The sequence below is a fragment of the Onychostoma macrolepis genome, chromosome 10 (assembly GCF_012432095.1).
Source record: "Onychostoma macrolepis isolate SWU-2019 chromosome 10, ASM1243209v1, whole genome shotgun sequence".
Classification (NCBI taxonomy): domain Eukaryota; kingdom Metazoa; phylum Chordata; class Actinopteri; order Cypriniformes; family Cyprinidae; genus Onychostoma; species Onychostoma macrolepis.
Window position 1 is genome coordinate 2,284,230 of NC_081164.1, and position 27,166 is coordinate 2,311,395.

Genomic DNA, 27,166 nt, shown 5'->3' on the forward strand with positions numbered 1-27,166 from the left:
TTTGTAAAACGATCTATCTATCTATCGTTTCAAATAAATAAAGTGCAAATATTCCCAATAGCTTTTATTTCCATATTTCTAATGTATTGTAATCACCATACATTCAATTGTAAAGTAGTAAGTAGTAAGAGTTGATCAAGTCTGTTACTCTTTTACAAAAAGCAAAGGGAAATTAATTGGCTCAGAAAAAAAGTAGTGTTCACATTTTTTTTCTCTTGAAACTCAAACACTTATATTATAAACAGAATAAAATGTTTAAACTTCAGTTAAAACTACTGAACTAATATTTAGTTGCAATTCTTATTGATAACTGCTGTGTGTCTGTGTTGCATGGAGTCAACCAACCTCTGGCCCCTAGAAACCCAGGACGAACAAACCACGTTCCTGTGAATTTTTGGGTTTTGCTTCAATATATATATATATATAATTCAGATAAATACAAATATATAAAAAGCTTGAGCTTGTAAGAAGACTCACTTGATGTCTAGATGTCTGCTGATTGATTGATTAAATTCTGAACATTCAGTCAATCTGGTTGCAATCAAAACAATGGTGCAAAACAGATTTGAGGAGCACAACTAAACCAATAAACACTCAATTGCATTCTTATATACTAATTAAATAATCCTGTGGTCTAGGAAGTGCTTTTTTTAATTTCTAAAAAAAGTAGGACGTTGCATTCAGAGTTTTACACGGTCAGTTACAGTTTGTACCAAAAAACATGGTAAGAACTGTCCTGATGTTCATCTTGTCACTTGACAGTTAACCTGAATACTCAAGGACAGGTAATGTTCTCGATCACATACTGATATCTGATATCACAGTACAATCAGCTCAATGAAGGCACCATCTTATACACAATAAATCTGAGTGAAGTTACAGCAATGGAAGTTAAGCGTGTTACAGCTGTCATTTCTCATTATAAATCACATTATATTAGTTACACTGATCTGACCGGATGTAATCAGCACATCTTTTGTGTGTTGTTAAAACCCGCTCGAGATTATAGGTCAAAATGTGAAACAAAGAGGCAGAGAGGATGAGATTTTCCTATACGTTTTATTTGCTATAAAGACCAAAATAGGTAGATTTCATTATAAAATGTTTCAAATGGGGTAAAAACCTAATAATTAAAACATTTTTGACAAAAGCTACACAAGATTAAAAGATACAGCTTTAGCCAATTAAATTTTCTTTCGCTGAACCCAGAGATGTATTTGCACAATAAAAGGAGCTAATATAAGTTAGCCCTGAAGCCCTGGAGATCTTTGAGGAAAAAAAAAAAAAAAAAAAGAGATATAAAATTATAATAAAAGAATATATATTTATATATATAATTATTTATATATATTGAGAAAGTGAACTTTGGTAGAAGAAAACTCTAGAGGACACCTGAGGTAGAAAAGACTGGAATAAAACAGCAATAGACAATCTTCACATAAAAAGTACCACCAAGTGACAAGAAACAGCATCCTTTCATACAGGTCAGTTCAGCCCCGATCCAAAAAAAAAAAGCCCATGAAATAACAGAATAATAACATACAGTGAGCAACAAGCTGGTTGAGATGATCGAACTGAAAAGAAATGACAGAAGATGTGGAAAAACTCAAGTAATACTGATTAGATTTTATGAAGCTGACTGAAACGGACACCTTTCCAGTATATAAAAAAACAAGAGTGCATAACTTTAAAGCTTTTATAAAGGCATAGAAAAAGAAAAAAATAAGAAAATACACCCAAATGCAGGAACAAAATAAGTATTTATGATGAGAATTATGGTTTCCACAAAAAAAAAAAAAAAAAAAAAAGGTTTGCAGGAGTCAAGTAAAATACATTTAGCTACCAAAATTCATATTTACATCTGAACTCTTCAAGCTTGATCAGCCTTTAGCATTAAATAACTTTACTTTTAAAAATAGTTTTGAAACAGTCACGTTTAAAACTCTGAGATTTGCGTGAAGGGAGTCCAAATAAGGCCATCAATATTCTTTTAAAATTTGTCAAAAACCTTTTTCAACCTAAACAGCAACAACACTTGAAGAGCTACAGTTCATACACCTGACATGTCTTCAGAACATGCATAATGTTAACTGTTTTTGGGAAAACAATGTTTACGAGCACTAATATCATTGAGCTAAATATGATCCCTCCACCGAAATGTTCAACAGCATGAAACGGAGTAAATAACACGTGAGGAAATACTCAGGTACAGGCGCTGAATACTCCTTTAGGAAGCTTAAGTCGGATTTTCGTGAATGTGAACAGAACAGCACCAAAAACATGGCTGAGCAATTAACAACTGAATCGTGAGTCAAATCACAACATAAAAACTGAAATAGAGTTGGAGATCAGAAATGATGTTCCAGTGAGACTTTCCAACAAGTAAAATCAGAGTTACAGACACACATCACAGTCTAAAATTGGGTGATAGCTTTGAAAAGGTTCCCGATTACACCCAAACAAGTAAAAGCAGACATTTATACAGGAGATCTCCACTCAGAAATGAAAAGCGAACCATACCGGCATCATAAGCATTCACATTCAGCGGTGTGCTAGCTCAACTAGCAAAGATTTGTCTTTCACCAAAACACATTCGTGGTGTAAAACAAATCATGAGGCCCGACACAAACACGCTAAAACCAAAAGTGTTAAAATGTGAGGAGATTTAACAGATGAACTGATCTCGGCCTCTCTGCTACTAAAGACGACCAGACTTATCAGAAGGTAAGCACAGATCTCAACTTAAAAACAGACATGGCACTTTCATACACACTCTCGCATGTGCTAGCGGGTTTCTGCATCAGGTATTGAGGCTACAGCATTTAGGGCCCTCTTCAGTGACTGTGGCAAGAGAAAGACAGAAGAGCATGACAGCAGGATGAGCTTCAGTAGTCTGAGGTCCCGCGGCGCGGCTCTACCAGCTGTGGCGGAAGACGGGGTGCTTCAGCAGCTCTCTGGAGGGCGGCCGGTCGGAGGGCTGGAGCTCCAGGCAGCGCAGGGTGACGTCCCGCAGGCCCGGAGACAGGTGGGGCGGGATCGTGGGCGCTGTGGTAGCGCTGGCGATCTGGGACAGGAGAGTTGGGTCAGTAGAGTGGATTAGTTTGCTACCGAACAACACATTTAAGGTCATTGCACACAGAGTTTTTGCATTTTTGCGTGCGTTTTTCCGTATTCGTCATACTTTCCTATCAAAATGCATGCTACGGATGCGAAAACGCAGAAAATCGAACCTGATCCGAATTTTTTTCCGACGGACGAAAGTTTCGGAGGCAGTGTGTAAACGTGAGGTCGTATTTATTCTTTAACGCACGAAAATTTCAGACTCCGTGTGCAATGGTCTTTAAAGTAAGACAGGAGTTCAAATACACACACACACGAATCTATACATGTCAGTGCCGGGAAAAATGCGATAACACTTTATTTTAAGGTGTCCTTGTCACACATGTTATATGTAATTACTATTATAATACTAATTAATTACGCATAATTACATGCAAGTAACCCTAAGCCAAACCCTAATTCTACACTAAAAAAAAAAATGGTAGGTTATTTTTTTTTACGCAATTGCTGGGTTCAGCTTGTTGGGTCAATTTATTGGGTTACAAAATAAAGTTTGTATACGTTTTATTTAATTTATAAAGTCTTTACTGTGCTGTAAATTATAATATTTTATGCAACGCAACATATAAGGACGAGATGTCAGTCAGATAAATGCGTCAGCAGCGGTCGTTTCACATGATGAAAACGCCTTTTGCCTTGAATAAACTGATTTTATTCGTTATAATATTGAATTGAATTTGATGTTCTCTAATCTCAGTACTGTTTGTTTGTGGGCAGGTTATGGAGTCAGTCACAGCATCATTCAGCTACGAGTGATTAGCACAATTTCGGTGAAAATTGATTATGGAGTTAATACAATTTTTTGTCTAAAATGCTTGTTAAACGAGTTTAAATAGGTATTCACCCAAATAAATTCAATTTGTCTTATATTTTGTCCATGGGTGTTCTTGCTTAATATTAAATATTTATCTTTTGATTATTGCTGTTGGCTATAGTAATTCTGTGTGTGATTTTTAATTTCCAGCCTATTTTAAGCCAGCAATATAATAATTTTTAAACAATAGTTGTCTTAAATAACACAACCCAGCATGTTGGGTAAAAACATTTAACCCAATCAGCTCGGTCAAAATAACCCAGCATGTGTTCTTTCCAAAACTTACCCAGCGCTGGGTTGCCAAATAACCCAAGTTGGGTCGTTTTTAACCCAGCATTTTTTAGAGTGTAGAGTGTACTAACCATATAGTAAGTACATGTAATTAATTAATATTACTCCATACTTAAATGTATAATTACAGTGTAAACAAGGACACTTTAAAATAAAGTCATAAATGACGTGTTTTAAAAGCATTCGTTTTTTTCACATCCTAAAGCAATGCTGATGTGAGGATAGGAGTATTGATACCAAATGTTTTTAATTAGTGAATTTATTATTTAAATTGATCAAATATAAAATATAAATTAAAACATTTTGGAAAATGCAAATAATAATTTTTAAAATATACATTTATCATTGAAATTTTATTAATTAAATGTATCTTATTTAGCATGAAAATGAATGTGCAAAACACAATTTGAAGTTCCAAAAAACAAAACACCTGAAGACAGATGCTTATTCATGGTAATGTATTACACAGGGCGTCTGCAGAGAGATTATTTTACTTGATTAAATAGACTGGGTCACATATTTAACTACAAAATGGTTTTGCAAGATTAAAATACTCAAGACATGTTTTATTCAATATATACATATGTACTGAAATTTGCTCATGTACTAATACCAGAACATACAAATTAGAGGTTGATACTGGACTTTGCTGACACAATAATACTGTGTTTAAAGAAAAGCAATAAACTGATAATTGTGGCAATACTTGTAAAATCTTCAAACTAAATGTGTTACTTACAAACAGCCCAGAGAGAAACTTCAAGAGTTCACATTGAATTAAATTAAAGATACAGTATACTGTGAAACCAAAACACCAATAACAACCATAAAAAAAAAAAGATTATGCATATTTCAGAACTTTTACTTATAACCAAGCCGAAATACATGGGGACTCTTATTTTGAAAAGTCTCTGCTTTACTACTTCAGCTGCTCATTTGAAAAGATGGCAATAAAATATGCAATCTTACAAGAATCTGTAACATATTACAATATAAAAAGCATAAATTAAATATTGTAATAACTCATCAATACTAGTATATTAACAATTGCTTGGCATAAATGGATGGTATTCACTGATTCTGAAACTGCAAGCCTGTAGAACACGCAAAGGAGACCACATTTTGACTTTTAACACGCAGTGCTCTCATTTATTTAATTAAATCAGTCTTCTGAATTGTAATAATTACATTAGGCAGTAAGTTGATTCCTGTTTTTCAGTCCCTAAATTTAAGATCTCTTAAGACTTTTTATGGCCTAGCTCACACAAAAATGAACATTTGCTGTTAACTTACCTCAGCCTCAGGCCATTCAAGACTTGAAAAAGAATGGACTTAATTCTTCAGTAGAACAGTAAAGAAGATTCTTAGCTGAAACTGTGGTCCTCAGTGAAAGTGAGTTTTGATTGAGTAACATGTGCTGCTCGGGGCGTGAACCGTTTCAGAACCGTTTTTGATTTGGTGAACTGGTTCAACTAGTTCACTAAAAAGAACCGTTTCAAAAGAATGATTCATTCATGAATCGCTCATCACTCCAGACCATTTGCCTGAGGCTCTGGATTACAAGTAATAATGCTGTAAATAATATTCAGTTTCTTGCACAGACCGATCATTTCACTTCATAAGACCTCAATATATCACCAGGAGCCATTAATTTTGTGTTTCCTGATATGCTTTTTTTGACTCTCAAAAACGATGGTAGCCACTGACTCACCAAGGACCATAACTTCAGATAAAAATCTTCTTTACTGTTCTACTGAAGAAGAAAAAAAAAAATTATCCCTTTCAATTTGATCAAGCCAAATTTAAGACTTAAGTAGCTGCAGAGACCCTGGATATATGGGTTGAATTTTTAGCAAACATAACTCCGGGTTCCTTCCCCTTTTTCCAATTCAAAATTCCATACTTTTCCAGACTCAAATTTCCAAACCTCTCAGAAGATTTTCAGACCATATTTAACATAAATGTTTCTTAGACCATTATTTTCACCTTGATATTTAGTATATAGTACAGTCATCTGTAAATATTTAATTTTTTCAGTGTAATTGTAATATATGCCAAGTTTAATGGTTTCTCGTGCACATAAAAGTCTGTATATTTGTTATTTTTGCAAAGGTCCTTGAGGCTATGTAATACGGTGCTAAGAATATCGTGAGAAGAAACCTGCATCTTGCATAATGAAAAAGACATGTTTGACAGTCACTAAAGAATCACTAAACAGCTGCCATGAACACACTTCTTGTATGATAAATGTATTATTATTAAATTCTTAATTTATTATAAAAAAAACTAAATGGGGGCAAAAGTCTGGAAACAAATATTTTCCATACTCTGCTTTCTTTTTTCCATAATTTTCCAAACCCCGTAGGAGCCCTGATAACTAAACAGTTTTTTGATCTTAAGACGTGCACACAGTTCCATTCTCACCTTGAAAATGAGTGCCAGGTGGTTGGAGTGTTTCTCCGCATTCCAGGGCGGCTTCGCACATGACATCTCGATAATAGCACAGCCCACACTCCAGACATCACAGCTGCGACCGTACTGCTGCCCTCTCAGCACCTACAGGCACAGAAATGACAATCACAATCCCTCACATGACACTTGAGACGTGTGTAGAAACGCAGACCATTTAATATAGCTGCAAGAAAAATACATAAGAAAATTAAATATAAAAATCTAACGCAACTGCCATTAACTGGCATGCAGCAGGTGCATGAAGGGGCTCATTGGGACTGTCACAGGACTGCACACCCCTGATCTGCCCTCTTCACAGAACTCGGAGAACAGGGGGAGATTCTGTCATCTCTCATCAATAAGCGACTGATTTACTCTCACAGCACGAGTTACAGACGAGAAAGAGCGTGATGGCTATTCTGCAGCCCAACACTCTCTCAGTCCTCTGCTCTATGAATTTCCAAAATAAAAGCCCCTCAGAATCACTGGAACTTGCCACAGTATCTCGTTTCAATACACTTGTCGATGATTCTCTGACATTTCAGAGTTATTAGTTATGGAGGGCCAAACAGGACAAAACTGTGCTACGAAGTTTTAATCTGAAATCCTGTGCAAAACCTAAAAAGCATCAAGAGGTTCACTTCTACATTGTCAGTTTGAATGATACTGCATGAATTAAAAGTTCTCTGCTTCATTTTTAAGAAACTTTTAATTTTTATAAGTACAGGCATGTAGAGAACTCTGGATATATACAATACACATTGTATATGTTGTTTCTGTTGCTTTAATTGATTTAGTGAGTTAACCAGTTAAAAGAATTGACTTACTGACAATACATTTAATTTAAAAGGTCCAAACAAAACAAATTAAAAGTTGACATCAGCCAGCCATTCAAGTGATGAACTGATCCAATTCAAGTGTTTTATTTCTCCACACCATGTATTGTGAAGTGAGGGCACACAGGTGCACAACTTTCCTTGCCCTCTAAACTCTGGACATTTAAATGTCTTTCCACAAAACCGTGGTCAAGTCTGGTGACCTCTCTGTGTGGTGTTCATGGTTACGTGGCCAGTCAGGAAACCAGGACAAAGAGGATTTAGATCTCAGAGTAACTTGAAATGAAAGTAAATTGCAGTTCTTGTAAGGCAGCAACAATTGGCCAACCCCTTAATTCCTTGTTGTTATTGTGTGCCCAAACTCTGTTTAATTAGGAAACAGTTCAGCTGGCCCTGCCTCCACCGGCAGTGTATTCATTACTGAAACCTCTTCAAACTGAACAAGCTTTCTTTTGTCTGGGAAGGTCTCTCTTTCTCTCAGTCTCTTATTTTCCAACCAAACCACCAGAGCTGAGCACAGTCTGAGCAGGCTAACTTCTTTAAGTAGTTGAATTAAATAGACCCAAGCAAAGTGACTATTGTGCGCCCAGATGGATGTCTCAGCTGCATTGACATATCAATAAATATTGCAAACAAAAGAAACATTGCCACTGAAAAATACTGTTCAAGTTGAATGCAAGTAGCTTTAATATTGTGTGTGAGATTTGCTATAAATGCTAAACCACACATGCAACACAAAACACAGTCTGTTTAAACACACTTCACTGTAGTGAAGAGGCAGGTTTTGCATTTTTAGATTCACATGTTTACCTCAGGAGCCATGAAGGCAATGGTTCCCAGGAGCTGACCCTGAAACTCCCCCGCACCGGTGCCTTTTGAAGCCAGACGTGCCGCTGCCCCAAAATCAGCTATCCGCAACCTCTGGCCTGTGCTGTCTATTAGTAGATTGGCACCTGCAATGATCATAAGACGACTGTGAGTATAGAAACATGCAATAAAGCTCTGCTCTGCTACTGCCAATGTAGAGAGCTGCTCTCAAATGTAGCAGAATTTTCTTGACTTGTTCATCTTAGAATAACTGAGCTTATTTGAAATGCATTCTGGGATTGCCCCATACTGTGAAAGACACATGCAATGCCACCTTACAATTTGGCCAAAAGTCTGCAAATGTAGAGTATTTTTGCTGCCAAGCTTTTGGAGTAGCTTTTGAGTAAGGAGTGCATCTACTGTATGATGCTGTCCACTAGGCAGTAAGGTACTCGATTAGGTTGGGAACAGAGCTTAAAACACGCCCAAAAAGTGAAAAAGTCACTGTCTTCTATATCTATCAACACAAGAGGACACAAAGTAGGAAAGAAACCATTCCTCCTCAGGGCTCGCAAAATCGCTAGCCCGACGTCCCGGGGCTATTGTGTTTTCCAGTCGGGCTACCAAAATGTATCACTGCCTGCCCGACGGGCTCCTTAAATACAGATCTCCCGTGGGTCCTTAAAAACTTTGAAAGTGAATTGTATCAAAATTAAGGCCATAAAAAGTTTTAAATATGTTAAATGGTGTAAGAAATGTCTTAATTATAATTTCAAGAGGTCTTACAGGACGGAAAGACAAGAGTCGCGATACGGCAGGATTAAATTTCAAAAGGCAATGATGTCATTGAATAAATATGAGCGCTGCACGTTTCAAGACAAAACACGGCGCGGTTGTCTTTATGTGAATGTATCTGAAGGGAACCGACTGTCCTCAGAAACGTGTCGTTGGCATTTTAATTTCATCTAAACTATAATTCCTGATAAAGCAGCGTTTATGAGCACTGAGCTGCTTTGTGTACAGCGTTTCCGGGGAAACCGCAATATTTCAGCGCTCCTAAAGCGCCACCTCGTGGCAGAGAATGAATTTGCATTTCCAATAAGCCTTTCTTGCCGTTTATGCTCAGATCAATGCAAATATCAACTCATGTTTTTACGCAACAAACACATAGAGTTGTAAATGAGAAAGAAGTTGATGTGCCTTCTAAAAATCTAAACAATTAAGACAGTAATATTTATACGTTTTAAATTAACAATTTATATGTTTGATTGATCCCTTTTCATAAAAACGGCCTATAGCCTGAAACGCTGTTGTATAAGATTTTTGTTTTTGTGGAAACCTGTATCTGAACTGTAAATCATGTAATTTTATGGCTCAAAACTGTATGTTACCATAGACATTGTCCAACCCCGCTCATTCTGTGTTCATTTTACTTGTGCAGCTCTTAAAATGGGTCATAAATTAAATATATTTTAAAAAAATTCTGCAGATACCCTGTAAATAGTGAAATAAAATTCCTTCCTTCATATTTGTTGATATTTGTGTATTGAAAATATTTTTTATTGACATTTAAACTCCTATCTGATTTTCTATATTAAATAAATAAATAAAAGAAAAGAAAAGAAAATAGTAATTTTTTAATTCGGGCTAGTTAATTAATTTTCGGGCTACCAAAATCTGAAGAGTACCTGCCCGAAGGGCTACCAGGGATTTTGAAATTTTGCGAGCCCTGCTCCTAGCACAGAGACAGTAGCAGTGTTTGCTGTAGCCAAGCTCCAGTAGCTTACCTTTGATGTCTCGGTGGATGATCTGGTTCTCGTGGAGGTAAGAGAGACCTCGTAGGAGCTGCTCGGTGTAGTTGATGATCACACCCTCCTTAAAGGCACCATACTTATTTAAGAGATGAGACACAGAGCCACCTAAGAAAACAGAGGAGTCAAAGTATTACATTTATGGAATAGGGCAAAATCGGGCAAAACGGCAACTCTGAAAAGTGTTGCTTATAAAGAGGAAAGTAGCCAAAAGGATCCCAACACTAACTATGGTACGGTCACATTTGCCATTGTTCTGTCATTTTTGTGGGGGAAATCCATCAAATTCAATAAGAAAGAATCCACACAATTGGGAATTTATGTGAGGATAGATTTCGTTAGTTAGTCATGTGGATGCACCACCATGACCAAGAGAAAACTGCAAGGTTTGAAACTGATAAATGGAACTATTTTGCCCACAAAATTTCACTTATGTGACCGCAGCTTTACTCTCTGCATGATTGTAGACAACCAACCTGCCATCCACTCCACAAACAGGTTGTAGTTGTTCTTCTCACAGGTTGCCCCAAGCATCCGGATGATGTTTGGGTGGTTGAGGAGGCCCATCATGCGAATCTCCTCTCGTAGCGTCTCCACCACCTCTTCCTGCTCAGAGGAGGTGTTCCTCACATACGTCACCTGAGGAATAAAAATCACAGTTAACTCTGCATATGGTATGTTCTGTCATTGCTGCCAAAAACAAAACACGCACAGCCCCGTTTGTGTCCATATTCAGTGCCTTTGTATATGTCAGGGGTCTACAACTCAACCATTCTGCAGAGCCCAGCTTCAACCCTAATCAAACACACCTGAAGCAGCTAATCAAGGTGTTTAGGATTACTGGAGCAGGGTTGGAAGTGAAGACTGCAGGAAGGTAATTGTCCAGGAACAGTGTTGGCTAGCCCAGGTATCCACCTTTTTCCTAATGAGCCTACTGCGTTTTAAATTATGGGAGGCACTTCTGGTTTGGGGAAGTTCCACTTAAAAAGACTGCAACAAATCATTTGAGATCATAAGACTGCACTACACACAACCGTTATCTGTCATTTTGACTGAATATGGGCTGTACATTTTCAGAAGTCAGGAGAATAATGTTAAGTTTGGTATATATATATATATATATATATATATATATATATATATATATATATATATATATATATATATATATATATATATATATATATATATATATATATATATGAACGATATCTATAGCTTTTTTCAGCCCGCTGCATTATTTTCCTTCTGATTATTTTCATGTTTCCTTTGTATTCTGCTGTAAGTAATTGAAAAAAGACAACATATAGCCTACTGTGCATTTGTGGTCTGCTCTCCCGATTTAATTTACGATATAAACCATGAATAATTCCCTGGAATGCACTGAAAATCTTTCATTTTTCTCCCCAAATCCTCACATCTCTTTCCAGGTTTGTTTTCACACGGATGCTGTAAAATGTAATCGTTACGAAATAAAGACGTATTACTATAATGATATTTAACACGTCCGTAATATTGCTGCGGATAGGAGGAGGATCTTTAGGAGTTATTCATGGTATGTTGAAAGTAATTTTTTAATGCTTTTACACTTTTAAATTTCCTTTTAATGATCGATGGTGAAAGGGCGAGCAAAATAATGTCACCTCATTGCACCCAGTTTTTGAAAATTCTTCTTATTGCGTTCATAAAGCAAACCTTTTGCTGATTGTTTACAGTGTAAACTGAAGTTACTCCCATAATTTGCGCAAAGCATCATGGGCCGTAGGAAAAAGGTAGCTAGCTTCTCACTATTGTTATAAATGTCGATTTGCATTTCAATTAACACCCAGATAGAAAAGAGCAAAGGCTTGTCTGAGAAAATAGTGGACATCAAAATTTGCTAAGGTAGGACTGATCAGTAACGTTTTCAAAGGTGAGGTTTGCGACCTGAAGATCACAAATTCATGGTGATAATCTCATATGAAGTGCTGTGTGGTATGTGACAGATATTCTCACCTGTTTGACAGCCATCAGAGTGCCAGTGCCCACATCCTGAGCCTGGTAACATGACGAGAAGGCACCCAGGCCAATCTGCTGACCTTTTAGCCATTCCATGCCCTCCCGGTATGGCTGCTTTGCTTTGGTATGACCAGGCAGAGTCTCTGGTGTCTGACCATGAAAAGCAAAATGGGGGAAAAATGAAGCCAAATACACCGTTTGATCGTCAAATTATACACAAGATGATATATTGCAGTCAAATCTCTCTAACTTCAAGGGGTACAACAGCTTGTCACTGGGGCAGTACCCTGAAAGGAACATCTTTGTACCTTATTTACTGCTAAAAGGTTCATTGTAGCACCTTAAGGGGACATTATTATTTTTAATCGCGAATAGCAAAATGAAGTGATGCAAAGGTCATGAATGGTAAACCATACTCGGAATCTGTCCTCTGCATTTCACCCATCCAAGCACTGTTCATCAACTTCCCCTACTGGTACTGAGACTTGAACCTGCGACCTTCACAGTTTACAAGTTTATAAGTCTGAGTCTTAAACCATTAGGCCATAACTGTCCCTATAATAGTAGATAAGGTACAAAGTTGTCCTTTTAAGGGTCCTGCTCCAGTGACATGCTCTTGTACCCCTAAAGGTACAGTGGTGGCCAAAATGATTGGAACACTAGTATTTTCAGCAGTTAAAAGATGGTTTTATTATGGTTATTATTACGCACAGACCATTTAATATAGCTGCAAGAAAAATACATAATAAAATTAAATATAAAAATCGAACGCAACTGCCATTAACTGGCAAGCAGGTGGTGCATGAAGGGGCTCATTGGGACTGTCACAGGACTGCACACCCCTGATCTGTCCTCTCACTGGAGAGGATTACAATTAAAGGCAAAATGAATGTTTGGAAACGTAAACCAATATTTCCTACTGACACACTACATCAAAAGATAGAAATAACGGACTTAAAACCATTTTTAGCTGCTGAAAACACTAGTGGTCTAATCATTTTGGCCTCCACTGTACAGTTTTTGCACATTTTTTTTCATGACAGTGTAAAAACAATTCACCCTCATTTCTGGGCGTTTACTATGTTTACTATGATCATGCACTTACATCCACCTGAATAATGATCACGTCCTCTCCTTTCTCCACCTGTAACTGCGGGATAACTGGCAAGGCGTCTTGCGACTCAGACATGGCCATGACCACCGCCAGCGCCTCCTCTTCCTCAGCTTCCATCTTCTCCTTGCACTTCTGGTTCTGGGTCACGTCCTCGCTGTACGTGTCGTCGCTCGTGTTCGCCTGCTCCGGTGACAGCACCGCCACTTCGGACTGGAAGGTGACCGTGCTGTCTGCCGCGGGGATGGAGGGCTCCAACAGGTCCTCCATACTGGAGCTGAGATCGGCCGAGGCGTCCAGACTGTGGAATTTCTCCTCCACTGGAGTGAAGACCGAGTCCTCGCTGGGGATGAAAGCAGATCCACCACTGCAGACAGCGTCGTCTCTGGACCTGGCCTCCTGAAGGTCCAGCTTCATGCTGCTCTTCGTTCCTGGGCTTAAAGCTTTAGCTCCTTCGGATGAAGCAGAGGGACAGGGGCGATTGGGTCTGGGCCAGTGGATCTGACCCAATGGTCGAGCTTGGGTAAACACGGGCGAAGGCAGCTTCTCCGGCTCCTTACAGACGCCTCCGTTGAGTCCCTTCTGCAGAGGTAACTTGCGCTGGGTATTGAGTGAGGACTGGGAGAGTTTGTTGGGCACAAAACTCTGCGGCAGGGCTTTGGGGTTTTCTGGAGGGAAGGCAGAGGCGTTGGCCATGGACAGAGAAGGAAGGTTTGGGGGTTGACCGGATGACGGGGAGTTCAAACACTGACTCACAGATCTGTTTCGGGCTTGAACGGGGGGCTTTGGAAACTCAGCAGGGCTTGTGACGACGTTTGAGAGTCTCTCTGTTATATCGTCCACAGGAGCAGAACTGGCTTGACCTGAAAGCGCCACCTTGGTGTTGGGCTGCTGTAGATCAGGGGTGGGAGAGTTTCTTTCAGTGGTGCATGGGGAGTTATGGGGGGCTGAGGGTTCGAGGAAAGCGCTGGAGTGTGAACTGTGCCCAGTCTGTAGGTCGTCTAGTCCCAGATGGATGGCGTCCAGGATGTCCATCTCCTCTGCGATGGCCAGGAGACGCCGGCGCATTCGGGCGTAGTGAGTGGAGCTGGTGACGTTGAGCATGTCCAGGAGCTTAACGAAGACATGAGGCACACGCGCTACCATACGGGCGGCACTCAGGAAGACGCGACGAGAGAGTTTACCCACCATGGAGTGAGAGTTATCGATGGACTGCAGCGCGAAACTCAGAAGAGGCAGCAGCTTATGATACCTGCAAAGACAAAATAAATGCAATAAAATAATACAGTAAAGCACTCTGCACAAAGAGGGTGCAAACCAGTTTCCCTTCACTTTTTAATTCAAAAACTGAATATTGACATAGGACTGTCATATGTTCAGTGTTGGGGGTAATGCGAGTTAAGTAATCAGATTACTTATTATTTAAAAGTAATGCATTACTTTTAAATTTACAACAAAATGCGTTACTTTTTCACGTTTTCCAATTTATTCACTGACACCTCTCAAGTCCTGTATTGAGAGAAACTGGGAGTAAGTGCAGAAGCAGGCACACTTCCTTCAGTCGGAGGCTTATTAATCTCACTTTTGGTGTGAAAAGGTAAAATATAAATAAGCAAGCCCAGCCCAGGTGACAAAAAGTAACAATGGATTACTTTCCATAAAAAGTAACTAAGTAACAAAGTTACCTCTATGGAGTAACGCAAAATTGTAATGCATTACTTTTAAAAGAAAATTTCCCCAACACAGCCTACATTTTGTTTACAACCCTGTAATGACTATTGACACCAAATACAAAAGAAAAAGCAAACAGACACCAATCTAGCAAGTTCCTAATGAGTGATGGGTATCACGACATATTTCCTAATTCTATTTGACTGCGATTCACAAGCTCTCGATTCAATTTTTCAATTTTTCAATTCAACTCGATAGAGAGACAATGTCCATTTTGCAATTATCTTATAGAACTTATCTTGGGATAAATTAGTCCCAGTCTCAGACATCATGCTTACAGACCGTTGGCTGATTGCCTGATGCATAAGGTACACAAAACATGAGTTTCGCAGTCATCATCTGACTGGTTGAACACTATAGGTTTTTTGGTAGATGTGTAGATGTGTCACTTTCTTTCACACATCTGGAAACAAATCTGTCATGACGCCAAACTGCATTATGGAAGAAGAAAGCTGCCATTTTACTCTGAAAATGATTGTTTATTAGGATAAACTAAACACTGGATTTCCAAACGATGTGAAGTTTACAGCATAGACTCTTAATGACTGAAGACGACGTTGGTTGCATGCCAATCTGTTATTATAGGAACATTGACTTTGATTGGCTGCTTTACGGCCTTTTGGGCAGCCTTAGCCAATCAAAGCTGCTATGGAGGCCAGACCTCCTCTTGTCTGAAGGTCAGGCTATGCAAGACTAAGGTTAAATCTACAATCCTGGTACTTTTTCTGGAACACTTTTTTTTTTAAACTGTATAAATTTTATCAGTTGAAAATAATGAAATCACAAAACACGTCCCAAAAAACCTATTAACAGGGTTGCAAAAATGATAAACCTTTATAATGGTTAATACAGTATTTAATAAATGAAGAACAGAAGCACAGTAAGATTTGGATGCATTTCTGTACCTCTCCACAATGTTTTGGGCCTGGTTGCAGTCTCCACCAGACACAATATGAGGGTAGAATTCAGCAGGAAACTCCAGTAAGAGCCTGTCGATCAGACACAGCCGACCCAGCAGTGCTTGCCAGTTATTGGCCTCCGTTTTAGAGCCCAAGATACAGTTCAGGACATAGTCAACTCCACCAATACCAATAGAGCCTGGTGGACAATCAGAGATGAAAACATCTTTATTGAAAAGCAAACAAATATTACAGAGACAAAGAGAAGAAAAGAATGTCTGCAAAAAGGAACAGTTAATCAAAAACTCAAGTTCTGTCATTACTCGTTCCAAACCTGTGCTTTAAAGTACTTTTTTTATACAAGGCATTTATAATAGCTTTATGAGAAGTATACTTGTTTTTCAATAAAAATCTTCCCTTTTACCATGTCTCATGTCTGTGACAGGTCTTGGCATGCCAACTTTGAATATGCACATACACAAGATTTTGAGAGCTATGGTGGAGTGTTAGTTTATCAGTCAATAACAAATGTAAGCTTCCAGTTTCTCACACAAAGCTAATGTATATGTGCATCCCTATTTGCATACTTATGCACTATTTTACGTGATACACTTATGCTCGTAATATACTGTGAAAATTGCTAAAATAAAAAGTGTGGAATGTGGGACATTTATACACTGTTACAGCTAGGATTTGTACCTGCTTTGAGGATTTCCCTTCCCACAGCGAGCTCCCCCATCTGCCCTTTGCACAGCTCCAGCAGAGTGGAGACGGACAGCTGACTGGTGCGACTACGAGCACAAAAAATACACACTCAGCTAACTCACTCCAAAAGAGCATTTAAAGTAAACAACAAAGCAAGTCATTTTTCTGAACTGATACAGGGCGAATGCATTTTCTGAACAAAAGTTATATTCCAAAAAAAGGGTGATACTCATCCATCAATTACTGATTAGATAATAAAAAAAAAAAGCAGAATTTAAAAATATTAAAGTGGTGCCCACAAAGAAAAATGATAAAGAGAACAATTATTTACTTTAGAATAGCATGCACCCCTAAATCATTTATAATAAGACCAGGAAGGTGTGGTGGAGCAAATAGTATACATTTTGATTTCATACTGAAAACTCTTAAATGTATTATTCATCTGTGTTTGTTACAGCGCCTGACCACTAGGTGGCGACAGCTTGTTAACTTCAGACCAGAGCCTGAGGTATGATTTGATGTCCAGCAGATCTTCTGATCATTCACTTCAGGGCAAATCACCATTAATGAACTCATTTCTCCACTGTGTATTAAAAACAGGCCCCAGTCAAAGACGTTCTCAGGCGAGTACCTGTTAGCGTCTGCACACTTGACCAGGATGGTCTCCACCACGGGCCGCAGCAGCTGCTGTAATCGCGTCCGCTCTGACACAGAGTGACAGGGGGTGTAGACCAGCATCGCTCGCAGGGTTTTCTGAAACAAACATCAACTCTTAACACAGATCCACACAAGCACAAACAAACAGTGTTGCCATATTCAGGACTGTGGCTACAAGAAGTTTTCAGTTGCTTTTTAGCCTCATGACCCAAAGATTTCTGCGCAATTAACTGAAACATTGAAAGTGCATATAAATTAGCTGCTGTTCTAAACAAAAAGGAGCTTTAAGGGGTTTTCTGCCAAAATAAAAGCTTAATCATTTAACATTTAAAAACGAAGAATTGGTCACTTTCTTTCAAGGTATAATTCTCGCTCTTAACAAACATTTTTGGCCAAATTGCAGAGCCCTACCAACAAGTACAGCAAACATGGAGCTTTTATTAATAAAAACAATGACAACATTAAATTAATCACAATAATCCGAAAAAATCCCCAAATCATGCAGCCTTACATAGAGCATCATTTTTGTCTTGGTTTTTTTTTTAGTTTTGAGTGCTAAGTTTCTAAATGTTTCTTCAATTTTGATGGTTTCAAAGTCACACAACCTGGTTAACTTGCCTAGCTTTTAAAAAGTGACAGATTCTGATTGACATCAGCAATAAAAGAAACTGTAGATAAGTATTTTAAAAGTTGATGAGCCTCTTTTACTTTGCTTGCCTACACACACACACACACACACACACAAGTATATGTTCAGATGCATTTTATTATTTGTATTAATGCTGCGGTTACAAGGCTGTGACGCTCCAGTCTAGAAGCACTGGACTCTACACTAACAGTGCTGTACAGTGAGTGTGTGAGAAAGAGTTCACCCTGACCCTGACTCCCAGAGAGAGCTGGGAGTGGTGACTGATAGCACATCACACTGGAGCGCTGCCCGGCATTGATTAACCCACCATACACTCCCCTCCTGAAAACAAACACACATTCTACCGCCTACACACACAACACTAAAGGCTAAAATCCTGGCTCAAATAATGCTCTTCTCCCTGCAAAAAAATCACTCCAAGTCAAAAATAAATAGCAAAACATGACATTTTAACTCGCCACATTTAGTACACAAGCAGACTTCAGATAAACGGCTACTTCACTACGCTGTTGTGTTTACAGAGCAGTCTAACGTAAGGTAACATCTCAAAAGCTTTTGTCAGTAGTATTTTTAGTTCATAGAGACAACACTCTTTCTGGTGTGTGTTCGAAGAACATAGGAAAACTGCTGGAAAGCCCCGAAAGGACAAAACGCTTGTTGTTTTCATGAAGGCGGCTCACTGGAGCACAGAGCCCGAGGGAAAGACGCCATCCCAGAAGTCCAAGCAGCAAGAGCTATTGTTTTTTTTGTTTTTTGTTTTTAAAGGAAGAGAAATAGGTTAAGAGACAAAGAAAAAAAGAAACCTTTCTTTTCCAGCTTCAGTCTGAGGATCCCCGCTGTTTCCAGACTTCCTGGTTTGAAGTGAACTTTAAAACTAGCCAGCGTGGTTTGTTGCACTTTAGAACTCAGTACAGTTCTGATAAACCTCTGATCAAAGTTGACCAAAGGGAAAAAAATTATCTAGACTGCTTTTATATCTAGCAGAAATAAATAGATATCAGCCAGAACCAAAATTAACTTTGGCACAAGTGAAAAACATTAAGGGCCTGATTTCTGTTTTATTTCTTGGGAATTTTGTCATTTTTATTGGCTGAACAGTGGTAATGATAAAGTTTTAAGTTTAGCTTAGCTTTCTAAATACTGTAAGCCATTTTCATCTCATGAGTATGACAGCGTCAAAGTGATCGTGAGTATGTGTGCGCGGTGCACTAAAGTGAAGAGCATCAATGGTTTCTATTTACATGTTTTTGAGCAGTATTGACTCAATACTGCTCAAAATGCTACTCAAAATACCAGTGCTTTTGTTCACCGCATGGCTGCAAGCTCAAGTTCTGCATGCTTGCGAATCCTGTCATTACAACCCCAAAAGAAATTCTGTAAACACAATGTAAATGAGATTCACTGTGCACTGTAAATAGATTTTTTTTTAATTTTAAACAGAAGTTTTCGCAAAATTGCAGTCAGTGAGCTTGCACTGAACTGAAGTGATTGACAGCTTCAGTTATTATAAAGGGAGCAATCTTGGCAATCAAAAATATTTAAATATATTTCGAATATAGTAAAAATGTGGAGAAATAGAGATTTTTAGCTATATCACCCAGCCCAATTTGGATGTGTCCTTGGCATGATGGAGAACAACTGGAATGTACTCTACAGGGCAGGACTTTTCTGAATGTGCCTCAGTTAAGGAGTGTTTTCTATTCAGACCAGCTCACGTGAACATCCACATTAGAGATGAAAATCTGAATTTGATGTGAACAAAGCTAAAGACAAAAGGGTACCAAGACAATGTTCTGACACAAAACTCATCTACTTTAAGCTGTGCTCTCTTGGTGAAGAATTGTGCAATTTCCTTCCCAGCACTGTGCAACCTCTCTATGATCATAACAGAAGCATCACGCTGTAAGCATCTCATGTGACTGAAGTGTTCACATGATCACAGCAGCAGTCAGGCATGTGAAGCTCTGGTCAAGGAAGTCCACATGTGACAGCGCTTCAGCATTCAGCATGCACGACACTTGGACACAATAAAAACCGGAGAATTTGAATAATAAAGACATCTGCTTCACATAAGTGCTTAATCAACCTAGAAAGCATGTACGCTGTGCATGTAACCTGAGACGTCGCGCTGAAACCAGTGCAGCCTGATTAATGCACACACTGATTCATTGTCATGTCTAACAGGCAATGCGCTATTGTACTACTGACAGCATTACTGATGTGATATTTTTGTGCTTTGATACTGTTTATATGTATCCTAAATCTGCCTTTAAATCAGGGATTCTTGCAGGTTTGATGAAGGTAAATTTAAGTTTTAAACCGATTTTTAAGAGCAAGTAAAGAAAATGACAAACAAATTAAAAGCAACACAACGCATCAACATATTCTCAATGTGAATATCTAGGGAGCAGAAAATGTTTGTTTTAAGCATAAACTCAATTTTGTTCATTTTTAAGACGTTTTACATTTGCATCTAGATTTAGTAAATGTCTAGATTTAGAGATGTTTAGATATTTGTACTGGAAATCAACAATACTGAAGAAGATTAATTCATTAGATTCATTAAATGTCACGATTTTTCTGATTGAAGTCTTTTTACGGCCTTAATTTGCAGAAGGGTGAATTAAGATGTGCAGAAAAAGGCAAGCGTGGTGTCAAGAATACGGAGGTGTAGCATCTCACCAGTGCTGCCACATAGACTTTGTAGACGGGGTCAGCGCAGACCATGGACAGCACGCTACAGCAGGACTCCACCACCACGTCTCCGGACACCTCCCCTGCAGCTGTCCCAAGCCCCGCCCCGGCCAATGAATGCTCGCCGTTGGCTAACAGGAGGGCGCCGCTCACATCATGTGACAGCCGTCGAAGAGCCATCTCTCTGATGTTCCAGTTTCGGGAAAAGAGACAGCCGACCAACTCCAAACCAAACACCTGAGAGAGAGCATGAACACACAAAACCACACAGAGAAAGTCAGCCGGAGAGTTCACGTCAGTTAATAAACGTCATTAAGAGACTGTAATAACAAAATAGAATAGTAAGAACTAGATAGTAAAGTTTGGATACAAACTTTAAGTTGGCTTGAAAAAGCCTAGCCAGAAAGTGTGTAAAAGTTTTAAAAGCTTTGAATTTTGAAGGTTTTAAGGCTTGAAGTAGTTTGAAATACGTAAAAGAGTTTTAAAGATTAAAGTTTGAATGTTTTAAAGGCAATACAGTCTATCAGAAGAACAGATCGCTGGGGTACCTGTGGTAGTTGTTAGGGTGTTGCTATGCGGTTGCTAGGGTACTTGAGGTGGTTGTAAAGGTGTTGCTATGCGGTTGCTAAGGTACCCGGGGTGGTTGCTAGGGTGTTGCTAGGCGATTGCAAGGGTACTTGGGGTGGTTGCTAAGGAGTTGCTATGCGGTTGCTAGGGTACTTGTTAAGGTGTTGCTATGCGGTTGCTAAGGTACCGGGGTGGTTGCTAGGGTACTCTGGATGGTTGCTAGGGTACCCGGGTTGGTTGCTAGGCAGTTGCTAGGGTACCCGGGGTTGTTGCTAAGGTACCCGGGGTTGTTACTATACGGTTGCTATGGCACTCGGGGTGGTTTGCTAGGTGGTTGCTATGGTTCTCGGGGTGTTACTTGCTTGTTGTTAGCATGATTAACAAGTTGATAGCATGTTGTTAGTATGATTATCAAGTTACTAGCATGTTGTTAGCATGATTATCAAGTTACTAGCGTGTTGCTAGCATGATTATCAAGTTACTAGCATTATGTTAACATGTTTCAAGCATGATTAGCAAGTTACTAGCATGATGTTAGCATGTTTCAAGCATGATTCGCATGTTGCTAGCATGATTCTAGCATGTTTAACATGTTGTTAGCATGTTGTTAGCATGATTAGCAAGTTGCTAGCATGATGTTAGCATGTTTCAAGCATTAGCACGTTACTAGCATGTTGTTAGCATGATTAGCAAGTTACTAGCATGATGTTAGCATGTTTCAAGCATGATTAGCATGTTACTAGCATGTTGCTAGCATGATAGATTAGAAATAGTATTAGATAGAGTGGAAGCTTATAGACGGTTTCAACGGCAACAACATAAACAAACATTACTGCGCATGCGCGCTTTTGTGGCCCTAACTTAACTTCCGGTAGACATCCAAATACAATCAGTAACAACAGCTAAGTCCCTCTAGAGTAGATTATGCTTTGATAACAAGCAAAATATGTTTGCTGCATAAATCAGACGGATTGAGATGCAGCGATAACTACTGGGACGGACTTATCAACAATGCAAATTCATTCTCTGCCAGCAGGAGGCGCTTTAAAGCGGGAATACTAGAGGTTTCCCCGGAAACGGCTGTGGGGCTTTACGTTACACAAAGCAGCACTGAGCTTACAAACGCTGCTTTATCAGGCATATAACTTGCTAGATGAAATGAAAATGACATCGAACATTTTCTAAAGACAGTTGTCCTTCAGAAATACAGTGATATAAAACACCCACGCCTCATTTTGATTTTTAAACGTGCGTTACGTGCTCATGTTTATTCAACGAAGCCATTTGGAAAATCGGTCCGTTTTGATATCGTGGCAGGTCGCCACACATAAATAAATGTATGTGAAACACATCCCACAGCACAACAACCTGAGCCCAACTTCATTACTCATCACTTTAACTGCGTTTGTAGCCGGCGCCGTGCACTAACAAGACCAATAAACAAACACAGACCGGAAGTTAACTTCGGTCCAGGCGCGTGCGCCCGATGAAACCGTCTATATGAGTTTGAATGGGTTAGAAATAGTATATAGAAGGGAAGCTTGATCGAGTCTAATGGGCTTCAGTGTGTTTACATTTGAATGTTTGTCAGTTGGAGCTTGCAAGGTTTTGGCTCATTTGAACATTCCGTCAATGTAAGTCTATGGGATTTTTCACAGTTTTAATCTTCATTTTTAGGAAAACCGTAAGTCGGATCAGTCTGAAGAGATATAGTAACCTGAGTCAGACCAATAATACTTAGTTTATATAGTAGATCAGTAAGTTGTTTTTTAATAAACTTAATAAAACGTTTTCTTGCAGCGTAAGATTTTCATGACCATAAAGCACAAAAGAGGAAAGATACCATCATAATGTATACTTATAACTGCACTTGATTTTTTTTTTTTTGCATTACAGTAATGAGAATTTAGATGACAACACGAGTCAAGCATGCCAGTTTATGTGAGATGATCTTTAATAAGTAGTGAGTTTTATCAATACTGATAGCCGGCAATTATTTTTATGGCCAGTAATTAAATCAATCCTGTTCTGCCTGCTTTTAAAGGGATAGTCCATCCAAAATGAATTCATTTATTCACCATAATGTTTTTTCTAACCTGTAGGACTGACTTCCTTCTGTGGAACACAAAAGATATTTTGAAGAATGTTGGTAACCAAACCGGGAACTAAAACTGGTTACCCACATTCTTCAAAATATCTTCTTTTATGTTCCACAGAAGAAAGAAAGGCATACATGTTTACATACAATGTCATGTTAATGCATTTTTGACTGAAGACCGGAAGCATGATCTTATTTGTGTATAGTTTGAAGGTTGAGCGCACCTTGATCCAGGGTTCGGCGAGCTCTGTGTATGTCTGTGGGATGTGCTGCACTCCATACTGTGGGAGAGAGAAGTCGCCCTCCTGGCCCGTTCTCGAGCTCTCAGTATGAACAGATGAAGATGTTGAAGCAGCAGCAGCTGTTTGACTCTGGGAGCGGTTTGTTGTGCTTTCAACTGTAGATGGTGCTTCATAACTACACACACATATAAACAGAGAAACAGCTATTATTTGTTCAAGCATCACCCATGGTACACATCTGTTCAAAAGTTTGGCGTCACTATGTTTTTAAAAATTTTTTAAGAAATTCAAATTGATCAAAAGTAACAGATTTTTACATTGCTACCAAAAATTATATTTCAAATAAATGCTTTTCTATTGAACTTTCTTTTCATTAAAGTATCATAAAATATCCATCTATAAAAAAAGGATCATGTGACACTGAAGAATGCATTAATAATTCAGCTTTACAATCACTGGAATAAATGACATTTTAAAATATATTTAAATAGAAAACTGTTATTCTGTATTGCAACAATACATTGTAATTTCATAATATTATTGTCCTTGTATTTTTGATCAAATGAACTCAGCCTTGGAAACTTCTGAACAGCAGTGTACGGCATAAATCACATCTTACTGTGCCAACTGAAGTATCATGATACCATGTTTAGTTGTCACGTTTCTTATTAAGCAGAGATAATTCCTTCGACTTCGTCTTCAGGCAAACCATTCAAAACACAGTCCTTGATTATTATTTTGTTCTTTTTTTTGAAAGTCACTTTAAATAAAAGCATCTGCTAAATGCATGAATGTACAGTTTGTCAATAATCAACTTTTATTCTAGTTATTTTTTGGCAGAACGATTAGCAGACAGTTTTAGTTACAGTACTTTAATCATTGCGGTATTTATATTTAGAAAAAAACTGCTACACTGCTGAGTCTTGGGTATTGAAATACTGGTCAAAGTATTACAAGAGATAATTAACATTTTTGCACTGAAATGGTAACTGCAGAAGACAGGTTACACTAATGGCTGCTGTAGTGTCTCATAACAACAAAACAATGCATGTGTAAGGTCTAATACCGCAGGAACTTCACAAAAGGCAACAAACCAAACTCGTGGTTTGTGTTCTTGTAACCGGAGATGGTAAGACCATGACAAATGAAGGGGATTTACTTCATGAAATTAGAATAATTGCTGTTTCCTAAAGAAGAAACATCAGGATTTGGTTTCGGGCGTCACTGTGTGTGGGGCGAATCTCTGGATGGTTTGCGGGAAGTTGGAAAACACCAAAAACTGACTAGCCGCTAGCATGTCAGTCCCGGGCAGACACACAAACATGGCTGGTGCCGGCCTGTCTCGCTTACCTAACCACCAGAGAGGAGTCGACACCAGACTCTGTGATGCTGCCTATCCTGACCTCTACATGACCTCTCAGAGTAAATACAAACAGGACAAATCTGAATGAAGCATCAGCACTGGTTTTGCCAGCTTCATTAGTGAGCGCTGTCTGCTGCTCTGACAGCTTGGGCTTGATGACAGCAGCATTCTTAACCTCCATCTGTGTTTGGACTTGTTGCGTCCAATTAGCTTCTTGCCTGCTTGGGTTTATGTGGGACTCTTTTCTTATGGGTCTGCTAGTCAACTGCACACCTCCTTAAATACGAAAATATTCATGAGGTACTCTGTCGTAATGCTCATAAAACGTCTGTAACTGTTGCTTTCAGCTTCAGAAAGTCAATTTATTTATACATGAACTGTTGCATTTTTTTCCTACGTTCTCCAGCACTTTCTATTCTAATTCTATTTTATCTACTTGTTTTCTTTATTTAAAAAACAACAACAAAACAACTACACTCGACCCTCTAAAACTAGCACTCTCTATTCTTTTTCTATTCTATTTACTTGTTTTCTTTTTATTTACTATTAAAAAAGACCCTCTAACACTAGCATCCTCTATTCTTTTTCTATTCTATTTACTTGTTTTCTTTTTATTTACTATTAAAAAAAAACTTTGCTACGTGTACTGCGTTAGGCTAACTGAGACTTGTCACAGCACTTGCATATCATTGCTCTTTTGTTGGTTTTGATTGCTTCTATTGTCCTCATTTGTAAGTCGCAGACATTGTCATTTATCAGACGCTTTTATCCAATGTAAATGTACCTGTAAAAATCATGAGACTTCCACTTGGCTCTACACAGAGGGCAGATTAACAGGTCGTGATTTCTCCGGCACTCCTCGGCCCCTGAAAAATGAACAGGACACAAGAGATGCTCACACAACTCCCCACATGAAGGGCTGTAAGGGGATATAGGGCTAGAAATGGGTCAGGGATGATCATTCAACAAATAACTAGTCACTTCAAATCATCCTCTGTGCGCAGTGTTCCTGTTATTACATGCAATCAGTCTTTTGCGGGGATTATGAGAGTTTTCTGCAATATTTAGTCTATTTACTGCATTAAGCTCTATTTAGGTGGACTAGTTTTCTCAGACGTTAGTAAAATGTTTCACAGACATACTGTGTGTTTTTAATCCTGTCTGATTTTTTTTCTCACACAGCTTTTGTAAAAAAATCCAGAGCAAATTACCTAGTTTTTCAAAAGTCCTTTAAGAAATCTAATCCTGTCTGAGTGTGAATGTCTGCGATTGCTAATATTGTATTATCCCAACACTTCGTGTTTTTTGACTAACCTGATCTACCATTTGCACACTAATCTTCCACATGCTGCACATTTTAATATCCGACTGGCATCCGAAAGAATTGTAACACAAACATCACTCAGGTTTGAATCCAGCTTTAGTTGAATAGCTGAATATTACTGGTTACACTTGGTATATTCACAAAATACCAATTTTTGTATTCCATCTGTGGCATTTTTCTTTTATTTGTTGGTCTGTGTAAATATGCAACTTTGTGTTGTGCAGTGTTTTTAAACTGGCATGAGGGGAAAATATATGAAGAGATCTATCATATAGACAATGAATGAGCATTTATAAAACTTGAAAATATCTTCAAAAGCCTTTATCTTTGACTTTATACTCATACTGCTGGATGGAAATCGACTGATAGGCCTCTCTACAAATAAATGTAAATTAGCCCGAAATATCAATTCAAATAGAAACTGAGCTCAAATTTAAATCCTTTTTTACAACTTTTTTCCGTAAAGTTTCAAAATTTTTTTTATCAGACTATTTGGTTCTGAAAGTATGTGTTTTGCCTTTCCTTTATGTGGGCTGTATTTGTAAAATTGTCTGGACCTATTAATAGGCTCTCCTTCCTGTGATGTGGACAGTCAATGCTAGTTCCTGTGATCATTCGAAATATAACACCAGGGGCCTGTTTCATAAAACAAGTTTACCAAATAAGCCAGGTGTATTTCAATTATGGCGCTTTTCCACTGCATGGTACGGCACGGTACAGTTCAGTACGGCTCACTTTTGGGGGGTTTTCCACTGAGTACAGTACCTGGTACATTTTTTAGTACCACCTCTGCTGAGGTTCCAAGCGAACCGTACCGTTACCAAAACATGACGTGTAAACTCTGCTGACCACTGATTGGCCGGAGAAAATCGTCACTGCCTTGAACTTGCAGCACGAGACACAACAGACCCGCTAGATTTAAATCAGCACAGCCAGCGAAGGATCGAACGCGACTGTTTTGAATGAGCGCACCTTTCCTTTAACAACCAAAAAATGGC

At 38.6% G+C, this 27,166-nt stretch overlaps 1 protein-coding gene across 3 annotated transcripts in view; it reads right to left on the reverse strand.

Annotated features, from left to right (window-relative positions):
* Positions 1-741: 741 nt before the first annotated feature.
* map3k1 (mitogen-activated protein kinase kinase kinase 1, E3 ubiquitin protein ligase) overlaps positions 742-27,166 on the reverse strand; it is a 66,087-nt gene continuing 39,662 nt past the window's right edge. Inside the window, exons 8-20 of one of the 3 annotated variants that reach the window (XM_058788669.1) lie at positions 25,629-25,710; positions 23,464-23,656; positions 20,563-20,811; positions 17,206-17,327; positions 16,569-16,660; positions 15,876-16,068; positions 13,234-14,491; positions 12,126-12,278; positions 10,607-10,769; positions 10,107-10,238; positions 8,323-8,465; positions 6,650-6,781; positions 742-3,064 (exon numbers count right to left, since the gene is read on the reverse strand). In XM_058788669.1, coding sequence (XP_058644652.1) covers positions 2,915-3,064; positions 6,650-6,781; positions 8,323-8,465; positions 10,107-10,238; positions 10,607-10,769; positions 12,126-12,278; positions 13,234-14,491; positions 15,876-16,068; positions 16,569-16,660; positions 17,206-17,327; positions 20,563-20,811; positions 23,464-23,656; positions 25,629-25,710 — 3,062 coding nt within the window. In that variant the 3' untranslated portion in view covers positions 742-2,914. The remainder of the gene's footprint in view (positions 3,065-6,649; positions 6,782-8,322; positions 8,466-10,106; positions 10,239-10,606; positions 10,770-12,125; positions 12,279-13,233; positions 14,492-15,875; positions 16,069-16,568; positions 16,661-17,205; positions 17,328-20,562; positions 20,812-23,463; positions 23,657-25,628; positions 25,711-27,166) is intronic. The other 2 variants (XM_058788671.1, XM_058788670.1) reach the window with 2 other exon arrangements.